Here is a 21,698-nt window from a genome sequence, read left to right as displayed (position 1 = left end):
GGATTTATTACAACGAAGCGCAATTGTGAGTACCGACACGCAAACCAAATTAAATGCAAGACTCGCCGTTTTATTACCGGGTAGTTAATAAAACTACGTGCATATTCAATGGAGCGACTAGAGAGAAATGAATTTTGAAAATTAAACGAACAAAAATTTCACTTCAAATGCAGTATAATCGTTTCAAAAGAAAAATAACAAAAGCAAATTATAAAACTTTTAAAATCCAATTTAGAGAGATCGCTTGATCTCTCTTGATTTATACTTTTTTACTGTGAAGTACTTCCTGAGCATAGACACACGACGCTGATAACACTCACCCTCCCCTTATCTATATCCAATTGAAACAATAAATTAAAAAATCCCATTAGGTTTGGCTCTCTAAACCTTTTATCTGAATACACAGCGAATTATATCGTAACAAGAACTTCACATTTACACAAACGCAACGAGTTTTTCTCATTCATATAAATCTATAGTACAATTTTCTAATATGTACTTCGGAGTGCTGGTTTCATTGTAGTGTACATTGGGACACTGAAAAAATTAAATGTTATGTTTAAAGATACCTAACAAGTATATTTAGAAGGTATATTAAAGCTTTGCTGTAAATTGAGTAATTTTTACAATTCAAATGAAGTGGACAAGTATTCTTAACTAACAATTTCCTATATGATCAGCATCTGTGAAAGTAATCAGAATCATTTAATTATGCTTTTAGATATTGTAATTCACAACTAGGGATAAGTTGATCCAACAGGAAAGTGTTATTAGATAGAATTAATTGCTTCTACTCCTTATTTATGCCTGATTATGCAGTGTTTACAGATTTTCAATCATAAAACACATTTATGTTTTCTAAATTTAAAACAGGTGATTTTTTTGACAGCACAAACAGAAAACTGCCTATCGATCGACTGTAATCGAGTAAGAAAATAAAGCCTTGAATAACAATCACAAAACAAATATATAAAGTAGTTTTTCTATAGTCGGACATATTGAGTAAAAGTATAACAAATTAAAAAAATATATTTATTAACAGATTTAAACACAAAATTATATTTTTTTATACATGCTAGTTGGCCATCATGTTGAGTGGGAAATAAAGCCATGTTGGCATTCCTGCTTGTTCCTCTTTGACATTTGACAGTTTTTGTGGTGTTTGCTGTTTACGTGCGGAGTGAAAATGTTATTTTTGGTGAACGTTAATTTTTAGAAACAAAATGTGATTACAAAACATTTTACATAACGCGAAGTGTTACAAACAACCTTTAAGATGACGACAACGATAGAAATTCCTCTCCGGGACACGGATGAGGTACAGGGATCCATATTTTTGTACAAAAGTAACGCACAATTTTTAGGTTATAGAGCTTGATTCAGATCAGTTACCTGATGGAGACGAAGTACTCGGTATATTACGCCAAGAAAACACCCAATTGTCTATTTGGGTTAATCTTGCGGTACGCATTGACAATCGTAAGCATTTTACAAAAAAATACTGTGTTTTGTTTAACAGCTGGAATACTACAAACAAGGCAAGATCGAGGATTTTATTAAAATCCTCGAGGCCTCGCGGACTGACGCCAATGTCGACTACCGCGACTATGAAAAAGATCAAATGCGAGCGCTTGATATGCTTGCAGCATATTATGTTCAAGAGGCAAATCGTGAAAAAAACAAAGATAAAAAACGCGAATTATTCACTAAAGCTACATTATTGTATACAACTGCTGATAAAATTATTATGTATGATCAAGTAAGTTCACACTAAACTTCAAGTGACCACTTTTACAACAATCTTATTGCAGAATCATCTTTTGGGTAGAGCCTACTTTTGCCTCTTGGAAGGTGACAAAATGGAACAGGCTGATGCTCAATTTAATTTTGTATTAAATCAGTCACCAAATAATATTCCATCATTGCTGGGAAAAGCGTGCATAGCATATAACAAAAAAGATTTTCGAGGTGCTCTAGCTTTTTATAAAAAAGCATTGAGGACAAATCCCAATTGTCCAGCAGCAGTTAGACTTGGTATAAAAAATCAATTAATTGCAGTTAATGCAACTATAGTCTATTTTTTCCTGGTAGACGGTAGCGCGCGCCATTTACAAATTCCTACAAAAAATGCGACCTTGCATTTTGTTGCAGGATTTTGTAAATGGAGCGCGCTACCGTCTACCAGGAAAAAATAAACTATAATCTCTTTTTCTCTTAGGGATGGGTCACTGTTTTATGAAATTAAGTAATCAAGAGAAGGCTAGACTGGCGTTTGAGAGAGCTCTTCAGTTAGACCCTCAGTGTGTGGGGGCTTTAGTTGGTTTAGCTATATTAAAGTTGAATCTTCAACAACCAGAATCTATTCGTAGTGGAGTACAAATGCTGTCTAAAGCTTACACAATTGATTCTTCTAATCCCATGGTTCTTAATCATTTAGCAAACCACTTCTTTTTTAAGAAAGTAAGTCTATATTTATGTTGTTTTCCTCATGTTCATTGAAATTTGAAGGATTATAGTAAAGTTCAACATCTGGCCCTTCACGCGTTTCATAATACAGAAAATGAAGCAATGAGAGCTGAAAGCTGTTACCAGTTGGCTCGCGCGTTTCATGTCCAAGGCGACTATGATCAAGCTTTTCAATATTACTACCAGGCCACACAGTTTGCACCTACCGCGTTTGTTTTGCCACATTTCGGTTTAGGACAAATGTACATCTACAGGGGTGACGCCGAAAATGTAATAATTTTTTGCGTACACAATATATTTATTCTTAATTTAATTTAAAATTTAGGCGGCGCAATGCTTTGAGAAAGTATTGAAAGCTCAATCAGGTAATTACGAAACTATGAAGATTCTGGGATCTTTGTACGCAAACTCGTCGTCTCAGTCAAAAAGAGATATCGCGAAGAATCACCTGAAAAAAGTCACTGAACAGTTTCCGGACGACATAGAAGCGTGGATTGAGCTGGCACAAATTTTGGAACAGTCAGATCTACAAGGATCTCTCAACGCGTACGGCACGGCCATCCAAATTTTGAATAAAGACGTGCAAGCAGATATTCCAACGGAAATTTTAAACAATGTGGGAGCTTTACATTATAGATTGAATAACTTGGAAGAAGCGAAAAAAAATCTTGAAGAAGCTCTAGTTAGGGCTAAATTTGAAGCTGAGCATGATCCTCAGTATTATAATTCTATTTCAGTCACAATAACCTACAATCTAGCTAGGTTAAATGAAGCTTTGTGCTTATTTGACAAGTCAGAGAAATTGTACAAAGACATTTTAAAAGAACATCCAAATTATGTTGATTGTTACTTAAGACTGGGTTGCATGGCTCGCGATAAAGGTCACATCTACGAGGCTTCTGATTGGTTTAAAGAAGCGTTGAGATTTAACACAGAACATCCAGATGCGTGGTCGCTTCTTGGTAATCTCCATTTGGCTAAAGCGGAATGGGGACCAGGTCAAAAGAAATATGAAAGAATTTTGAAGGTCTGTGGTTGTTGGTAAAAGATTTGAAAAGACTAGTTTGTATTTTGCAGAATCCAGCGACTTCTCAAGATTCTTACTCGTTAATAGCTTTGGGCAACGTCTGGTTGCAAACACTCCACCAGCCTACCAAAGACAAAGAAAGAGAGAAACGCCATCAAGAGCGAGCGTTGTCAATGTTCAAACAAGTTTTGAAGATCGATCCGAAAAATATTTGGGCCGCGAACGGAATTGGGGCTGTTCTAGCTCACAAAGGAGCCGTTAACGAAGCGCGTGATATTTTTGCCCAAGTTCGCGAAGCTACTGCGGACTTTTGCGACGTTTGGTTAAATATTGCTCACGTTTATGTGGAACAAAAGCAATTCGTGAGCGCCATACAGATGGTAAGAGCAAAAAATAATAATCGGAGAAGTAAAAATATATCTTTGTTGCAGTACGAAAACTGTTTGAGAAAGTTCTTCAAGTATAACAATGTGGAAGTATTGCAATATCTAGCCAGGGCTTACTATAAAGCCTCAAAGTTGAAGGAGGCAAAAATGGTATTGTTAAAAGCGCGTCGAGTTGCTCCGCATGATACGGTACTTTTGTACAATATCGCGTTGGTATTGCAAAGGTTGGCAACTTTCATCTTGAAGGATGAAAAGTCTACGTTGCAGACTGTCTTGCAAGCAGTACACGAACTGGGATTATCGTTAAAGTAAGTATTGCAATTTGTTGGGTTTTGTATTTTAGATTTGGTGTTTTTCCGGCAGATATTTTACATATCTCGCTGAATTCGGCGATAAAATGCGTTACGATGTTACACTGGCTGCTATGGAGGCTCGCCAATGCAAAGATTTGTTATCTCAAGCTCAATATCACGTGGCGAGAGCCAGGCGAGTTGATGAGGAAGAACGTCAACTCAGAAGAAAACAAGAGGACGAGAGAACTGCTTTCAAGATGCGGCAGCTCGAAGAACAAAAGAAAGTGGAAGAGGAGATGCGCTTGACCAAAGAGCAACTGCTTCAGAAGCGTCAGGAATACAAAGAGAAAACCAAAAATGCCCTCTTGTTTATGGAGATCCCAAGCGAGAAGGCCAGAGGAAAGGGTAGAGGACGTAAAGATCAATATCTCAGCGATTCGGGAAGTGACCGCGAAAATAACGAAGGCGGAGAAATGAGAGAGAAAAAAGACAGGGGACGGAAGAGACAAAGGAGCAGAGACAGAAAGAGAAAAGGAGGCAGCGGGAGGAAGAGGAGAGACAAAGGAGGCCACTCAGATTCGGACAGTGACAGACCTAAAAATAAACGCAGCAGGAAGAAGCTCAGAGAACCACGTTCTAGACACAAGGATGAAGGTCTCAGCGCCAAGCAGAAAAGTAGAATTGTCTCAAAAGCTACAATTTCCACGAGCGAAGATGATAGCGACGACGGCAAGCTTAAGATTGCCAGCGGTGACGAAAGGGAAGCGGGAGGTCGCAGCCGCAAAAGAAAGATTTCATCAGGGTCATCCAGATCCAGATCGAGATCCAAATCTGGCAGTAGATCTCGCTCTAGGTCGAGGTCCAAAAGCGGATCGCGATCTAGATCGGGGAGTGGTTCTCGATCGCGGTCCAGATCCAAAAGCGGTTCGAGGTCCAGGTCGCGATCGAAAAGCGGATCGCGTTCGAGATCACGCAGCAGTTCGAGATCGAAAAGCGGCTCCAGGTCACGATCGAGGAGCAGGTCCAAGTCAGGTTCCAGAAGTCGGAGTGCGTCGAGGTCCAAGAGCAGGTCGCGGTCCAAGAGCGGATCGAGGTCCAAAAGCAGATCCAGATCGAGGTCTAAGAGCAGATCTAAGAGTAAGTCGCGGTCGAGGTCTAAGAGCAAGTCGCGTTCGAGATCTAAAAGCAAGTCCCGATCGAGATCTAAGAGTAAGTCCCGATCGAGATCTAAGAGCAAGTCGAGGTCAAGATCTAAGAGCAAGTCGCGGTCGAGATCTAAGTCGGCATCGAGGTCCAAATCTAGAAGTCGATCGAAATCTGGATCGAGGTCGAGGTCGGGTTCAAGGTCGAGGAGCAGATCTGCAAGCGGCTCGAGAAAAAGCGCTTCCAGGAGCAGGAGTCGGTCTGGGTCGCCGGGAAAGTCCGGAAGTGAGAAAGGATCCAGAGCGTCTTCGCCAGCCAAAAGTGGAAATGAAAGTGACTAGGTTAAGGTTAGTTGCTATTAGATTTGATGTATTAATATTGAAATAACAATAGTGAACAAGTAAATAAAAACCTTTATTCAAATTCAAGTAGTGCCTACATTCACCGGTAATTGTTATTACATACTTCTAGTATACAAAGAAATGAGTTATATAAACATACAAAAGTACGCTGTTTTAAATTCGTATAGAAACAACTGTCGTGTTGTTATATTGGTAATGGTTGGTTTAATGAAGGGGTATCAAAAACTGTAATTACACATATTTTATGTAGTCGAAAAACTGTTTCTCAAACAAACGATTAATACTGTTTTGTTTTTGGTTTTTACATTATTTTTTTTATTAACTTACAAATCGGCAAATTCAATTCGGTATTACATAATTTTGAAATCATTTCACTTGTATTCTGCACATTTATGTATTCCCAACTCGGAATCAAACAAACGCACGCAAATATTTGACTTGAGATTAACACCTTACGTTGAGGATTAAATGCGCCTCTTTGGTAACATCCAACTGATACATTATTATTTAATGATTACGTTATGTTTATATTCACTGTTGTATCGAGAACGTTTGATAAGTTATCGGTGCGACCATTGGTGATCAAGGTTTACTGTGCTGTGGTAAACATGAAAATTGAGCCGTGGTTGTCTGTAATTGAAAGCAACCTGAAACGAAACCTTTCTGTGATCAATTATTCTCTCACGCGCTGGTCGTTTGGGTATTGAGAACATCATGACTGCCGTAAAACGAAGTGAATGTTGTGTTTGTACTGTGACTGAGGGGGAAAGTGTCGTTGCTGTTCAAAGTGCCAAAGGCCGATAGAATCTCAGTGGTACGTTCGGGGCTGTCGGTGATCATGTGTTCTCGCAAGTGACATTCAGATCTAGAATTTCGAAAGTTATGGCAAGTACCACTACCGCTGCTGACTCACCTATTGGTGGAGTTGTTGAGTTGTGCCACATGGTTAGAAGGCATACTTCTCGACGCTACTGGCGTCTGTTTGATAGCGTAGATGTAAACACCGGTCATTGATAGTGTATAGGATAGAAAATATAAGGCATGAAACTGCAAGAAAACAGTCATTAAACGGTATACAGGACAAATCGGCGCACCTTATAATTTAAACGTAAAATCCCTACAATTAATGTGTAAAAATTTCCCGAAAGTAGGGACAAATGTAAGGCTGTTGTTCCCATATTTATCAAAAAGATCGACGAAAAAGTGCAAAACATGAATTGACATGCCGAAAATGACGACAGTAGTGCACTCGAGCTCCGCCAGGTGGATGTTATCAACGTCTGCTTCTCCAAAATCACCCTGAAATGTCTAATGAGTTTTTGAACATCAACAAATTGGGAAACTAACATTTGCACGCCACTGAGAATGCTTCCGAACAAGCCCAACAGTCCCAAATACTCCACAATGTCAGTATTCTTCACGGACAGCTCTTGCAGTACTGTCACAATTGCAAAAAGAACGGCCCCACCCAAACATAACATGTCTCCGATTAACTGGTTTTGACCTAAAAGCAGCAAATTTTTACAACGCTGTTGATATGGCGATTCGTTCGTTATAGGTGCGGTGGGCATTGCTGTCACATTAGGTGTTCGCCCACTAATAGCTATGTTGGTAATGTGATGACAGTCTTCAGATTGTTCTGTAATGTGGTATTGTAATTATGTACAATATTTACACTCGTACTGACGTGTGATGGCACTACACAGATCTCTTAATTATTTTTTGCATATCGTAATGAAAGTGGCACTTTTTTACACAAAAAATCGTAGTGAAAGTAGTACTTTTTTGCATCATTTTATTCCATTTCCTTGGAGATGATTGCAGCATACCGATTTTTTTTGTAATTATTCATAAACCCTTTTAGACCAAATTTTTCAGACTTACATCGATATGCAAAAAAATAGTGTTTACAACACGTTATGAAAGTCTCTTTTTTTCACTTATTTGCTTGCTTAACTCGGGCTACGCCGTCGTTAATCAATTAATCAAACTGTAAATTCATGAAAAAAAGTATGCCTTTCATAACTAGTTGTAAATGATGGTCCTGAATTATGTATAGGGTCATTATAAATGATTGTACCATCGTAGGTGGCTGTGCGCTATGCTTTAGGTGCGCCGCTACGCCCACTAGTTGTTACAAACATTTATAATGACCCCGTATATACGGATTTACAAAAAAAAGCTTGGAACTTGTCTCGTTACAAAACCTTTTTGTTTTTTGTACCAAAACTTACAACTGACTTTTTTTTGTGCCTTTAAATTGTGCATCAGTTGTGATTATTGCACCTGATGTTAATGTTTATTCGTATCTGGTTTGTGGTAGGGTACAAACCCCATAAATTTACACCAGGTGATATTTAAATTTTTTATGAGCACATTATGGTGTAAATTGATGCGGCGTGCAGTTTACCGAGTGTAATGATAAATAAGCAAGGATTATGTTGTACCGTCGATCTTAGTGTCTTCGATGTTAGCCCAGACAAGGCACCCCACCCCCATGAGACACACAGATACAGCGATAATATGCACCATGCGGTAACGAACACCAAGCACCAGACAGCTCAAGGCCAATGCTACAGGGATGGCGACACAACCGAGCAGCTGAAAGCGACCCTTAATTAAATCAAAATTGTCTATGGTAATAAAGCAAGCCCCCAACCTGTATACTTGTTAGAGTAGTGAACTGGTGAGCAGTACTCATTAAGGTGTTAGCTTGCACATCTATTAAACAAAGCAAAAGATACCGCCAACCTCTAGCTTTGATAATAGAAATGAGACCTTTCTCTCCTCTACGAAAGGCGAGCCAACTCGTGTAAATAGCGCACAAGAACATGTAATGCGGAAAAGATTGGCCGGTCGGTAGCACCGAAGAAGATCCAGTGTTAATGTAATAGGCCAGAATGTTAATTGCGCACAGCAACAGGGACAAAAACTGGCCCAAAATTATATTTTGCCAGACGCACCTACAAAGGACTATTGTATAATCAAAATAACAACCGAGAAACGTTACCATTTGCCCAATTCGGATAAGTTATTGCCGATCTTATCACAAAAACCGGAAACGTCACCCATTTTTCCGTCCGTTCATTGGAAATTATTTGTTTTGGTGAGGAGAAGGGCGGGGCACCCCAAACAACCCCATATTTGCTATTAGGATTTTTTTAAATTGAGCGCGCAAGCGTCGTATTATTAATTTTTAGTGTAGAAATCTGCCGTACCGATACTACCTGTCACTTGTCAGATGTCACGCAAGTGTCAATAAATAAAAGTAAATAGTGCAATAACAATTTGTGGAATGTTTTAAAATGGTAGAGCCAATTTTCGACTATCAGTTTCGCCTGATTTTAATTGGTGACAGTACTGTGGGAAAAAGTTCGTTGCTGAAATATTTCACAGATGGCAAATTCGCCGAGGTGAGTTACCGAGTCCGTGTTATTGAAGTGCGTCCAAGTCAAAGGTTAAAAAATTTCAGTTGTCGGACCCTACGGTTGGTGTAGACTTTTTTGCCAGGCTCATAGAAGTTAAGGATGGTACACGGATAAAGTTGCAGTTGTGGGATACAGCTGGACAAGAGAGGTTTCGCTCAATCACCAAATCTTATTATAGGAATTCAGTCGGTGCTTTGTTAGTCTACGATATTTGTAATAGAGCTAGTTTTGAACATATTCCCGTGTGGATGTCTGAAGCTAGGCGGCACATTGAGCCGCACCGACCCGTTTTTGCTCTTGTAGGTTGTAAATTAGATCTTGTGAGCAACGGAGGGCAAAGAGAAGTTTCAAAAGAAGAAGCCAAAGCGTTTGCCGATCAACACGGTATTTTCAACGTAGAAACGTCTGCGAAAAACGGAATGAACGTTGAGGAGGCATTCAGATCTGTTACTCAAGAGGTTTATAATAGAATACAAACAGGAGAGTATAAAGTTGAAGATGGTTGGGATGGGATTAAAACAGGGTTTGCTAGACCCAATGGGCTAGATTTCAATTTAATTGAGGCAGAACCTGCCAAGTCATCTTGCTGCTAAAAATTAATTATGAATTATTATTAAATATGTACATAAATTATGTATAATTAGATACTAAAATTTATGACCTAAAACTATAGATTTCACTTTTATACAAAATATTTATTATTCCGGGTATACCAAGTTTTATGCCGAAATTAATGTTCAACTATACATAATTCATAGCGAGAGAAATTACGGTTATTAATTTTATCATGCTATGCTCTTGATACATAACTATATTGCATAGCCTTTCAATAAAATTTCCATCAAGCGTCCTTGTACAGTTTTTCATTGTTTAGTGTCAATTAAGTAGTTCTTTTAGAGCTTACTGATTTAATCAATAGGCTTGTCCGAGTGCTGTAACTTGTTAATGCCAAAATTAACAGAGTAAAATAATAATTGGACAGTTTCAGAAAGTCTTTACTTTCTCTTAAAGAGCGAACTGGAAACGGCAGAAATTAAAACACCAATAAGAAATTTTATAATTAATTGGGTATTTGTCATTTAAATCAAAATGAAAATTAGAACAAACCGCCCCAATTAAACACCCATTTGTTAATTTTTGCCAAATGTTTTTATACACTTTGTGATAATCACGATTCAACTGTTATGAAATACTTTAGGAATCTATCTAGTCTTGGAATGTTCAACTAATTTTTATAGAAGTTATGTCTTTTTTTTGTATAATGTATTTTACCATTAGCACTGCTAGAAAGATAATTATTGTAGTTACTATATGAAAGAACCTGAAGATTAAAGTGATTAATATATTACTGGAGATATTTTTCTTGAACGTAATAAACAGAGATCGGATTCAAATAGGCATTACATAGGAAACGGAGAATCAGTTCCTAATATATTGCATGAAAATACGCTAACCCAGTAGTCTAAGTACATACTAATCGCTCACAATTGATGTGGTTTTATAGAATAAATACAATCAACGCGCGGAATAATGCTAGTTAATCTGACTTGCGATGGTGTTTATTACTGAACAGGTCGACTATAGTTTTTGTTTGGTTTTTATTCAGCCTGAAACGGAACCAATGTCCGGTGGCGTCCCAACTTTTTTTCGAATTTATTTGAATAATATTTGATAAGGTTGTAAAGTAAAAAATAAATTCTCAAACAATATTCAAACCGTACGACTTTAGCACTCTTTCAAAAAACAGACAAAGCATTATTAAATCGTGAAATTAGATTGTGCCCCACGTCTTGCAAGTGTTGTGCCGCACGTTCATGAAATTCGACCTCCACTACTAGAATCGCCTAAATCTTTCCGATTTCCGAACACTATAGTAATAAAACACCGGGGTGAAAACAAATAATTTACATTTATTTTTAAAATAAATTTACAAAATAAACTGGTCAACTCTTCATTTCCTACCACCAGTTGAATTTCAAAATCACAAATAATTTTCACAATAATTTACTGTTTAGGGAATGAGTAAGTACTTGGGATAGCAGGGGGATATTCTGTGTTGTACATTTGGCCCCGAATAAAGCACTCCATATCGTCTGGTTTGGGACACACGCTCGCGGTCCCTGCAACAATGAAAAAGTTTTTCACATCCCTCCCCCAAAAAATTTGTACTTTTTCGTCGTACCTATTTTGTAAGCGTATTCGCAGAGTCGAGTCGCGATCGTCACAGAACAATCCTGAATTGTGGATAGAGGTGGATAAAGACTGCCCTTGGCCAAATCTTCGTCTTTCACAAGACCGGCGAGTGCCTGAAATAAAACGAAACGTCGACGAATGTACTCATGAAATTTTCCATGCGCTTTTGATTTTGACAAAACCTTGACGGAAACTTGAAATTGTAACAGCTGTTGGCAGTAAAGAGTTAAAAACATTACTAAACTATTCATTTCATCTTTATGTCCTTTCGATTCTACTGCGTTTTCAGCTAGAATTAGCACATTTAATTTTAGAAGTTATTGTGAAATTTAGAAATTGTGCAATACCTACAGTAGGTATATATTTACCTTTACCACCTAATTAAAACAAACCATCATTTTAATTATCCACATTATAATCACATTATCTATTATTAGCTTTGTGAAAACAAATTTTACCAATTCGCTGCAATTAACGAAATACAACATACCAAGCTTAAAGAAATTACTGCTCTATTTTCGTCTGTTTTTGTAAATCGCCAGGTAATAATTATTTCGTTTCATGAATTTTCATATTATAAATATTGTTAGGTAATTATTTTGTAGATTATCTGTTTTTTTTTCTAATTTGATCAAAAAAACTTACGATAGAAAATGTGTTGTTTACTTTTTTGATTGATATTTAAGAAAAATTTGTGATAAAGCAAACCTGTATAAATACTTACTAGACCCGCAAGTATTATTTACTTTCTGATACATTTGTGCGTTATCTTACACTTGAGTGTTTGTTTAAACCGATAGTGGGCCAATATCAGTCGAAATTTTATTTTTACGACCGGTGTCTTTGTTTTAAGTTAATGATCTAATCCAGGGACCAACCTATACGATTGTATCACGACTTCTTACATTTCGTTTTTATCTGCTCTTAATAATCTGAAAGCAGTTTATCTCGAAACAATCTCACATTGTTTTTATCTCCAACTGTCACTTGTAACGGACAATATCTATCAAACAATAATAAAATATTTACCTCCGCAGCAATCAAAAACGCATCCTCTCCAATCGTTCGCATGCCCACGCAGATCGCGGCCAATCCAATCCCGGGGAACATGTACGAGTTATTTCCCTGTCCTGGATGGAACGTCTTTCCTTTGTACGTGACAGGTTTGAATGGACTGCCGCTGGCGAAAATGCAAGTTCCCTAATTATCAAACTCAAGTCAGTAAGATTGCATCGAGTGTTGTCCCGCAGAACTTACATCAGTGTGTTCGTACGCTTGTTCGGCAGTACATTCGGCTTTTGCGGTGGGATTACTCAAAGCGAAGATGATCGGCGTCTTGTTATTCTTCGCCATCTCCTGCAAGATCTCGGGGGTGAAGGCACCCCCGATTGCAGCGGCCCCGATCAGAATGGTCGGCTTGACCGTCTGCACCACCTCAGCGAGAGTTTTGATGGGGGCGTGATCTTGGGCGTAGGGCGCTTTGTGCTCGCTGACTCCTCCTTCGGGTCGATTTTTGACGATCAAACCTTTCGAATCCACCATCCAGATCTTTTTGCGGGCCTCCTCTTCCGATGTGCCCTCGGCTTTCATGGCCATGGTGCACAGCCCAGCTATGCCGAGGGAGGCCTCGCCGGCTCCCTGAAAGACGATCGTGTTTTCCGAGAGGCGCGTTTTCGTGACCCGAAGGGAGGCCAAGAGTCCAGCAACCGCCACGCTGGCGGTGCCCTGAATGTCATCGTTGAAACAGCAGTAGTCGTCCCTGTATTTATCTGAATTTTGCAAGAATTAATGTGAGAGTGGCGGCACCAGCGGCGATTTTTACTTAACAAGCGGAAAGCGTTGGCATTTCCGAAGTCTTCGAATTGAATGAGGGTGTTCATGCCCCACCGCCGCACGACCGATGTCATGAACTCCTCCATGAAGTCGTCGAATTCTTGGCCCCTGACGCGCTTCTGTTTTAGGCCGATGTAGAGAGGGTCGTTCAGCATTTTTTCGGTGTTGGTTCCGACGTCCAGAGTGATGGGCAGACATTGGTGGGGCTTTATACCGGCCAGGGCCGTATACAGCGCCAATTTGCCCACGGGTATGCCCATACCGCACGCTCCCAAATCCCCCAAGCCCAGAATACGCTCACCATCCGTCACGACGATGACTCGGACGTCCATCTCCGGCCTGAAAACCCAATCAAAAATCCTTTCTCCGGAAGATCCACCCCACCTACCAATTTTTCAAGATTTCGTAAACGTGCCCCTTGTCGTGGATTGTAATGAACAACCCTCTAGGGCGGCGGTACACCAGACCGAATTTCTGACAGGCCAAACCCACAGTCGGGGTGTACACCAGAGGCATCAACTCTTGCACGTTGTCGCCGATCAGGCGATAGAACAATCTTTCGTTGCGATCCTGGACAAGTAATTATGGAAGTTAAAAGGGGACTTGGATCGATGAGTGAGACTTACAAGGAGGCTCATCAGGAAAATGTATTTGTTGAGGTCATCGTCGAGACGTTGGAGACACGCGCAACAATGCTCCACTTGCTCTTCTTGGGTTTTCACCCTGGCGGGGAGGAGGCCGTGGATGCCCAAAGCCTGACGCTCCTCCAAAGTGAAGGCCATTCCCTACGAATCAAAAATAACGACATTTTGTACGGCGCGTCTCAATTCAACTAATTAAAAATTTTGCGTCTATGAAAATCATCCGTATCCTTAAAACGACATTGAGGAATCACGCGAGAACACCGGGCGATACCTATCAGTTGTTAAGGTTGTTTTAAGGACGTTACCAAAATATGGAATATGTACCGAACGGAAACTTTTATCTTCGACCGACTGTTGCGTTATCTTGTGGAAGTTCAACTTCCCGATTCTCGCAAAAATGTTAGTATTTTGTAATCTTAATCGGCAGTAATTTTTATACCACGGCGGCTTCTCGTAAACACTGGCTTACATAATTAGATGATAAAAACATCAACAAGCAAATCGAATGACCTCTATTTAATCAATCGTGGAGTTACATCGGTCCAGACATCATCACAGACAGTGGTAAATTCCGAAGGAATGATTTTGCATATTTCAAGTTTTGCCAAACTGAGGTTAATGAATTCCCCTTTGGAACGTACACGTGGTGTGGAAAATTTACATTATGAGGTTCATGCTGCAATCAGGAACTATCTACTCTGTGAAATTCGTTGTGCAACAAGGAAGAAACAGCCAATGTTAGTTAGCATCACATAACTTGTTATGTAGGTACATTTACCTACTTACAACGCAGGAAGATCACTGTCGGCACAGATAACCTGTTGGGTCTTTAAATATTTTCCATACACTTTTGTAACAAGTGCTTATATTAATTCAGAACAGTAAAGTTGCAAAACTTCATTTTTTGTTCGACACTGTCAGAATTTGAGAATTTTCTCCTATGTGAACGGATTTTGATAAATGTGACAACTTGTCAAAACGAAACGTCAAGTTAATTTTAAAGATTTTACGCGATTTGGGGCTCGTCGAACAAAAAAAAACGTTGTATTCAACTCGTTCTAGTGTAAATTGGACTTTTTTTGGCACTGGTGGGCTTTTAAAACCCTCGTTTCACTCGCGTTTTAATCTGGCTCACTCATACCAAAAAAAGCCCAATTTACACACGAACTTGTTAAATAAATAACTATTCTCTCCCTTGTAGGTATAATTGTGAAGGTTTTTAGTATTACAGTTGGTTTCAAAAAAAAAACGGGAAATGAAATTTGACCTAATGTGAATTGGAAATTTAATTTGTCAATTTATGTCAATTTGTGTCTGTATAACAGTATTTGTACTGTATTTGCATAACTGACATTTCTGACACATAAGTGCAGTTTTTTAACCTAAATTCGAAAAGGCCGTTTCAAACTATAAAAATTTAATAAAATCTGACAGAACTTTTTCTGACAGTTTTTTTGAAGCCAACCGTATTCCAAATGTTACTTATGTACTATGGCGGACAATAAATTTAGGCCGGCAAATTTCTGACATTTCAAAAAAGTCAATGCAAGCGACCATTTATTGTCATTATGACTGATGTGTCAGTTTGTCAAACTGAAGGTTTTCAAGCTGTTTGGCGTTTCCCTCGCCCTTTTCGTAACTTACAGATCATGACGCACTACCATAACTGATTTGTACTAGCACTTCTCTCTGGAGCACGCTACTTTTCCCAATTTTAATTTTGATTATCGCTTCACGATGACAAGAATGACAAAAATCGAAAATGGGGTTAGTTGAACATAATGCCGGCTTCACATTTTGATGTCAAACCAATGACAGGCCGGCCTAAATTTATTGTCCGCCATAGTACTTCAATCTTATCAAAAAAATTAACTTTAGAAATGGCTGTTATTGCATTACAATACAACAATAAAAACCTTGGACCTTGGACGGAAATCGCGATCCTCCAGTTGCAAATCACGCGGGACTTTGGACCCTGTTTTTAAAAATTATTCAAATAATTGTTTTTCGTCGCTCCGATAGTAACAATATTGGATCCCACCGTTAAAAATCGAACAACTTTAAAAGCTGTTAACAACAGCGCGTGAAAGCTATCGAAGGTTGGTGAGTCAGCCCCGTGTAGGTCAATCCAATAAAAAAAAATCTTCTTACATCCCGGAAACCGAATCAAACACTCGAATCTATTCAACAGCAAATTGTTCTTTCGCAAACAGTAATTATGGTTAAAAGCGGCGTAAAACTTTCATTTTTATTATGTTTAACATTATTCGCATATTGTAATTATTGGAACTTTCACGTTGACATGGATAATCTGTTAATAAACGCAATCAAGATCAATGTTACATCAATTTGTGTAGCGTCGAGTGAAAGGTGTGAGAAAATAACTGGAGCAACATAATAGATTACCTAGCCCAAGTCTAAAAATAGGTCGTTTTCTTGGATTATCTAGTGCTGCTAGTGAGATTGCATTGAAACAAAAGCGCTAAATTTATTCAATTTTTTGCCATACTTTTGTGTGTATAATTTCGTTTTGTTTTTCTTATCCAACACACCTTTTAGTTAGTGATCGGATGATTCAGCTCAACAAAACTCTACTAAAACAAGTACGATTATGATGGTAATTATCGTTGTTATGTACAAGGCTACAGTTTTAAGACTAGTCTCATAAAAATGCACAAATTACAGATAAGATTTATTTTGTCTAACGTTGTTTGTTTTGTTTAAACAAATTTACCGGATTAACGTCAATTAAAAATAGATACAACCGGAAAAGTCCAGTATTTGTGCTAAATACAATCCACATTTCCAGTTTATTGTAAATTATGCCACTTAATGTTTTTTTTCATGATATTTCATTAGATAAAATATTTCTTAATACGTAATGGGAATCTACAAATCGTATGGAAGTATGTATTAAGTAGTCAAGTACTAGGTAATTCAGTATTTACATCATAATCGCGCTACACTGTAAACAATTTTTATCTGTTTACCGACAGCTTGAAAAATCGGATAAAAAGTAAGCCTAGTCAAGCTGATCACTTAGAAAAGCTTCAAACAATAATCTTTGTAGATTTTGTTTATACACAATATTTTCAAAGTTTTTAGCAAATGCAACAGAACGAGCCTTATCGACACCGTATGTACTTGTTAAAATTAATTAATTCAGATTCACTATCTACTGGTTATGTACATACAGGTGATTTTAGTGCTTAATAAAGTGGAAAATTCGGTGATTGATTACTACCTGTCGGAAAATTAACCAGGAAAATCTCAAAATGGTATTTGAACGAAACAAAGTCCATATTTTCAGATTGTTGCATATTTGTTAAAGAAAATCAACGACCTTCTAATGATAAAACATCATTTTGTTTATTTATTTTCGCGTTGTGTAAAGTTTTATCTCGAATTTTGTTCGATGCGACCTGACATGTTCTCGAACACATTGTCCAAATTCCATCGCACGAGTATCGAATCGGGAATTGGCAATAAATTCCCTTTTCCAAGTAGAAAGGCAAAAGCGGTCGAGATTATCGAAGGCAAAACCGCATCGAACCTTTTGAAACTCGGAATGTAATAAAAAATGTCACGTAATAGAAAAATTTATTTCATTGAAATCGCTTTAATGTCATGCGATGTCGTGGAAAAAAACTGTTAAATCATGTCGCAAATTGTGTCAAAAACATTAAAATCTAGGTATAGTTAATACACAGCATGATAAGAAAGTTGACGGTATCTGCAGAAATGTCAGGTAACACCTACACGGTCCTGATAAATATGATAATTAGAACATTTGAGCCATTAGTGCTAAAAACACGAACTGACCGTCATAATTAATTCTTGTTTTGATTTTGATGATGGTTTAAAAAATGTAATTTGACATTTGCGCACATTATTTTGTTTTTGAAACGAACTGTCAAATGAGGCGTAAAATACACGACGGATATTTAATTAATAATAACACCAGGAGTTTTACAACGAAGGTCATAACAATTTATTTATTGCATTATATTATCATCTATTTTTGTAGGCCATTACTTGCAATAAACTCGATAGGATATGAAATTTAATCACATAACACCTCTCCAAACAACGTCAAATGTCAAAAATTCCATTGACACGAACTAATTATTATACAGTTTGAACAATGGCGGTACTACAATAAGAAGTCGGTCAAAGTAATTTTTTAAATATTGTTGTTCATTGAACTGTACAAACCGCCACAAAATCAAGGATGGAAAAATTAGATTGGCATCAAATTATGCTGTTTAAATTCGGTTTCTATATCGCCGACCATTTAGATTCAAATATCATGCCGTAAAAAAAAATTAACGAGCGCAATTACAGACGATTCTGCTACCTGGAGTGGTTTTTTCGATGATTGTCTGCCAAAGCACAATAATAAACTATAATTTTCTTTGGCCACACCCAATTGTATAAACATTTTGCCAATTTTCTGAAGTTCTGAATTCTATCGAATTTGGTGGTGGTTCACCCTTACCTACGACGATCAAAATTCGATCGTCATGATGTGGGTTAAATCAATCGATCGATAAATAATTTGGTGTTGTGACGCTATTTAATTACCCGTCCGTCGATGTCGGCCAAGTTATCAGGAAATCTTAATTTACCCGGCGAAGGCGTCAAATGCCACCAGTCGACGTCGGAGGCGCTTTGCATGTTTTCGTCCGTTCGACCGCCACCACAAGAACTAACAGGCACGGAAGAACCCGCATCGAACGGGCTCATGTTTTGTCAATAAAAGCGTCGCGACGTCGTCAAGAGCCCGGGTGGAATTCCACCAGGTGACGAGGAGCAAGTTATCAACAAAACAATCTCATACCTTGGTCACGCCGGGGTGTCTGAGCCGGTCCAGGCCGCTGAGGGTGCTGGGGCTGACGCCGTCTCCGCTCCCCCATTGTCCTAAGCGGTCTCTTGCGTAAGAGGACATGTTGACTGAATGCACGTATCGGACGTCGTTCGCCTTGTGGTTGCCGGTGTCTAGGCGATGTCCGCTAAAATATGAAACGGTGTGTCAATGGAGGTGGACGCAAGCGCAGACAACGACGTCATCGTAGCCGTCATCATCAGCTGATGACGCCGGCGACGCCGTCGTTGCAGCAACACAGAGCGCTGACGGCCACGGCGGGGTGGTATGGCAAACAAGGAAACAAGTATGTTTTATTAAATTTATCATATTTAAATGATGTTTTCAGATAACATAAAACCTCCTAGAAGTTTTTCCAAAGTGTGATAATATTTTGCCACCTTTGCTTTCTTCGATTTCAAATGCCAAATTATAACATTATTCACATTTTTGAAACTCATCAAAAGTGCATTATTCTTTGCCTCAAGTACTTTCCTAAATTCTTCCACCTTTTTGAGGTGTAACCTCATTTTGTTCTTGAAATTTATTAATAAAATGACCCACAAATTTAAAAAAATCTTGATTTATCCCAAATCACTTTTGCAAGTAAATTAACCCAATTAATCGTGAAAGTTGAAGTAGTCCTCTATTACATTAGGTAATTAAAAATGTTAATGAGACATATCTCTATTATGACGTTATTATCAGTTTTTGGCTCGACCTGAACACCTGTTGGTCACCATAACTTCAACTGAATTAACTCCGGCTTAACAAATTAATTACAACTCATTGAACTTCGGATTTAAAGCAGAGAGTTGGTTGGAGTAGTTTTTTCGCAACAAAGCACAGGTTTTTCGATTAAACGGCGCAACTGGATTTTACTTACGTCGCATTGTCGATAATTTTGAAAATGTGTGGAATCATTGCAGAACAAAATACACCGTGATTTGGTGTTTGAAGTATTACCATTTTGTCTGTTGAGAACGAGGTAACAAAAACGATTTTTGTTGTCCTTTCAAATAATAGCGTCTAAAAAATTGACTTACCAAAGAAAAAACTTGATTCTGTGTAACTGTACTAGAATCAAAAATGTTTTTGATTAAATTATGTGTGACGTTTATGCAAAAAGTCATTAAAATTATAATTGCATCGATGACGTACGAATGCATTTGCGCATCGATCCGATTGTCGGAAGGAATTTACTAAATAAATGTTTTACTCACTTTTGTAATTCCGATTTTGCAACGACATTACTGAAATATTCAAACATTCTGCTGATGGTTCGCACAACCGCAACGTTCGAACTGTTGGCACTGCTCAATAGTTGCAAATTGTTGGTGTGAATTCTCCTTATATATATCATATTTGTTTTGTACTTTGCAACCTCAGTCTTATTCGCGATAGCAGAATCGAACCAGTTTGAGTTATCAAATAATTACATATAAAAAATTAAAAATGTAAACATCATTGCATGATTTGTAACTGTCTACATTAAATTGGACATTTTTTCCCACGTGTTACTATGGAATTTATTTTGTGAAAATATTTGGGTCACTTTGATGTTGTCCTTGCGGGAAGGTTATTTATTATTCATTGCTGCTTTTGCTGCATTTCTGTGAAAGTTCAGGCGCAACACGATAGGTACCCTTTTCTTGGCCGCAATAGCGATGGTAAACCATTCTTTTTTCAGTCATCTTGGCCTTAATACACCTATAATTATAATCCGTTTAGGTCATTTTTCTTATTTTAGTTGCACTTGTGCATTTCAAAAACGTGATGACAAATTAATGCCGAAGCGTGGTGCGTGATTCCCAGTTTCAGATTTAAGAAAATGTGCAGATAAGTGAAAGATCACTCAGCCTTGGCGTGACACAATCAGACAATTTGTTAAAATGAAATGACCCAAAAAGGAATTCAAATCACCATTTCCTTTGGGCGGATTTTTATTCCTTACAAAGGTAGGGAAAAGAAATTGTAGGTACCAAGTCGCCGGCCCTTGCTTAAACCTAAATCTCTTCAAATATTTTCAAAAGTGTTTCTTTTAAATAATTCTCCTGGTGTGATTATGTTTTGGTATAAAATACATTTGTTTTAATTTTAACAACATTTATTTTTGTCCTTTTGTTGTCCCGTACCATTAATCAAACAAATAAATCTATATTTTATATTGATAAAGGCGACATGGGAAAATTATCTTGGTTTCACCTGACGATACTTTCCGAACACACATCGATTGACCGACAGGTTTAAATTATTAACCAAATCATCCAGAATAAAACCGAAGCCAATCATATTGATTTGTAAACTATGAAGTATGAACAATAAATATTTTCGATGTATATTTTTATTTTTCAAATCCTTTTCTTTCTTTCGACTTACCTTTTCCTATTTCCTGTGTTATGATCCCCGCACAACATAGCCACACAAGCTGCGTTCCCCATCTTTCAGGTGTTGCACAAATATCGAAACTGAACAAACGTTAACTCTTCGGCGGGTGGATTTAGATATGTTTCAATGACATCGTACACAGGTAGCAAGTTTGTATTGTTCACTAACGCCACATCACTTCTGTAATTAAGTCAAGTATAAAGCAATTATCAGAGCAAATCTGATTAGTACAGAAAGAGTGAAGAAAACAACAGTGGGTAATTGCCAAATAATAGAATTGTGGTTTTCACCTGGAAACGTCGATTTAAGACGGCTTTGTGTACGCGAGGATGGCGCGGGTGAAACTGGTGTTTTTGTGGACCCATTAATAACTAATTTATGACAATAAAGTGTTTCTGCTCGTAAAAAAATTGTAGGCTTTGTTGATCGATGATCCTGTTCCGTAATCGGATTAGTTACCTTGGTACACATTGGAGGAACATGCATTTTTAACGTGCGGCCTCCTTTTACATATCCACTCTCCCTGTTTAATAGTAATTCGTGCTTTTTGCAGTACCTATCTGAAATTTAAGCACAAGTACACTAAAAAATCCACCCGAAGAGATTTAGATCATTTCATTTTTTCTAGAATGTCAAAACGTCATCGTTTTTTAGAAGCTGTCACTTTCAAT

At 38.0% G+C, this 21,698-nt stretch overlaps 4 protein-coding genes and 1 long non-coding RNA gene across 7 annotated transcripts; 3 read left to right on the top strand and 2 right to left on the bottom strand.

The window, feature by feature from the left end:
- The first annotated feature begins 1,133 nt into the window (after window positions 1-1,133).
- On the top strand, window positions 1,134-5,743 carry Ctr9 (RNA polymerase-associated protein Ctr9). The gene is made up of 10 exons (XM_069054522.1): window positions 1,134-1,318; window positions 1,365-1,463; window positions 1,520-1,759; window positions 1,812-2,034; window positions 2,219-2,460; window positions 2,509-2,736; window positions 2,792-3,493; window positions 3,544-3,873; window positions 3,925-4,187; window positions 4,243-5,743. Exons 1-10 carry the CDS (start codon window positions 1,277-1,279, stop codon window positions 5,654-5,656), a joined length of 3,783 nt encoding a protein of 1,260 aa, XP_068910623.1. The 5' UTR covers window positions 1,134-1,276; the 3' UTR covers window positions 5,657-5,743.
- LOC138135700 (solute carrier family 35 member F2-like) lies at window positions 5,709-8,827 on the bottom strand. 3 transcript variants are annotated; one of them, XM_069054527.1, is made up of 7 exons: window positions 8,688-8,827; window positions 8,337-8,640; window positions 8,125-8,278; window positions 7,025-7,181; window positions 6,772-6,976; window positions 6,591-6,724; window positions 5,709-6,542 (listed from the first exon to the last, which is right to left on the bottom strand). In XM_069054527.1, exons 1-7 carry the CDS (start codon window positions 8,747-8,749, stop codon window positions 6,359-6,361), a joined length of 1,200 nt encoding a protein of 399 aa, XP_068910628.1. In that variant the 5' UTR covers window positions 8,750-8,827; the 3' UTR covers window positions 5,709-6,358. The 3 variants fall into 3 exon arrangements, with proteins under 3 accessions (XP_068910628.1, XP_068910627.1, XP_068910629.1); XM_069054526.1 differs by having other exon boundaries at window positions 6,772-7,181; XM_069054528.1 differs by lacking the exon at window positions 8,125-8,278 and having other exon boundaries at window positions 6,772-7,181; window positions 8,456-8,640.
- Window positions 8,828-8,834: 7 nt separating this feature from the next.
- Window positions 8,835-10,453, top strand: Rab39 (RAS oncogene family member Rab39). The gene is made up of 2 exons (XM_069054530.1): window positions 8,835-9,090; window positions 9,150-10,453. Exons 1-2 carry the CDS (start codon window positions 8,983-8,985, stop codon window positions 9,696-9,698), a joined length of 657 nt encoding a protein of 218 aa, XP_068910631.1. The 5' UTR covers window positions 8,835-8,982; the 3' UTR covers window positions 9,699-10,453.
- A 542-nt stretch (window positions 10,454-10,995) lies between these two features.
- Window positions 10,996-20,126, bottom strand: Men (Malic enzyme). The gene is made up of 9 exons (XM_069054523.1): window positions 19,863-20,126; window positions 18,616-18,787; window positions 13,758-13,916; window positions 13,520-13,701; window positions 13,121-13,470; window positions 12,556-13,067; window positions 12,328-12,498; window positions 11,288-11,411; window positions 10,996-11,225 (listed from the first exon to the last, which is right to left on the bottom strand). Exons 1-9 carry the CDS (start codon window positions 20,000-20,002, stop codon window positions 11,110-11,112), a joined length of 1,926 nt encoding a protein of 641 aa, XP_068910624.1. The 5' UTR covers window positions 20,003-20,126; the 3' UTR covers window positions 10,996-11,109.
- Window positions 20,127-20,205: 79 nt separating this feature from the next.
- Window positions 20,206-21,622, top strand: LOC138135703 (uncharacterized). Its single transcript, XR_011161059.1, has 2 exons — window positions 20,206-20,309; window positions 20,371-21,622. It is a non-coding gene; the product is annotated as an uncharacterized lncRNA (long non-coding RNA).
- The last annotated feature ends 76 nt before the right edge of the window (window positions 21,623-21,698 follow it).

Source organism: Tenebrio molitor, chromosome 7 (assembly GCF_963966145.1).
Source record: "Tenebrio molitor chromosome 7, icTenMoli1.1, whole genome shotgun sequence".
Classification (NCBI taxonomy): domain Eukaryota; kingdom Metazoa; phylum Arthropoda; class Insecta; order Coleoptera; family Tenebrionidae; genus Tenebrio; species Tenebrio molitor.
This window is presented reverse-complemented; position numbering and strand designations above follow the sequence as displayed.

Bases quoted from the DNA above. Each gene is read 5' to 3' on its own strand.
- Ctr9 (XM_069054522.1), top strand. From the start codon at position 1,277: ATGACGACAACGATAGAAATTCCTCTCCGGGACACGGATGAG. The intron at 3,494-3,543 runs GTCTGTGGTTGT...TGTATTTTGCAG, and splicing joins AATATGAAAGAATTTTGAAG to AATCCAGCGACTTCTCAAGA. The intron at 3,874-3,924 runs GTAAGAGCAAAA...TCTTTGTTGCAG, and splicing joins TCGTGAGCGCCATACAGATG to TACGAAAACTGTTTGAGAAA.
- LOC138135700 (XM_069054526.1), bottom strand. From the start codon at position 8,749: ATGGGTGACGTTTCCGGTTTTTGTGATAAGATCGGCAATAACTTATCC. The intron at 8,641-8,687 runs GTAACGTTTCTC...AGTCCTTTGTAG, and splicing joins TTATCCGAATTGGGCAAATG to GTGCGTCTGGCAAAATATAA. The intron at 8,279-8,336 runs GTTGGGGGCTTG...GGTCGCTTTCAG, and splicing joins CTACTCTAACAAGTATACAG to CTGCTCGGTTGTGTCGCCAT.
- Rab39 (XM_069054530.1), top strand. From the start codon at position 8,983: ATGGTAGAGCCAATTTTCGACTATCAGTTTCGCCTGATTTTAATTGGT. The intron at 9,091-9,149 runs GTGAGTTACCGA...AAAAAATTTCAG, and splicing joins CAGATGGCAAATTCGCCGAG to TTGTCGGACCCTACGGTTGG.
- Men (XM_069054523.1), bottom strand. From the start codon at position 20,002: ATGATATATATAAGGAGAATTCACACCAACAATTTGCAACTATTGAGC. The intron at 18,788-19,862 runs GTGAGTAAAACA...TTCATATTTTAG, and splicing joins GCAAAATCGGAATTACAAAA to CGGACATCGCCTAGACACCG. The intron at 11,226-11,287 runs GTACGACGAAAA...TCATTGTTGCAG, and splicing joins CGAATACGCTTACAAAATAG to GGACCGCGAGCGTGTGTCCC.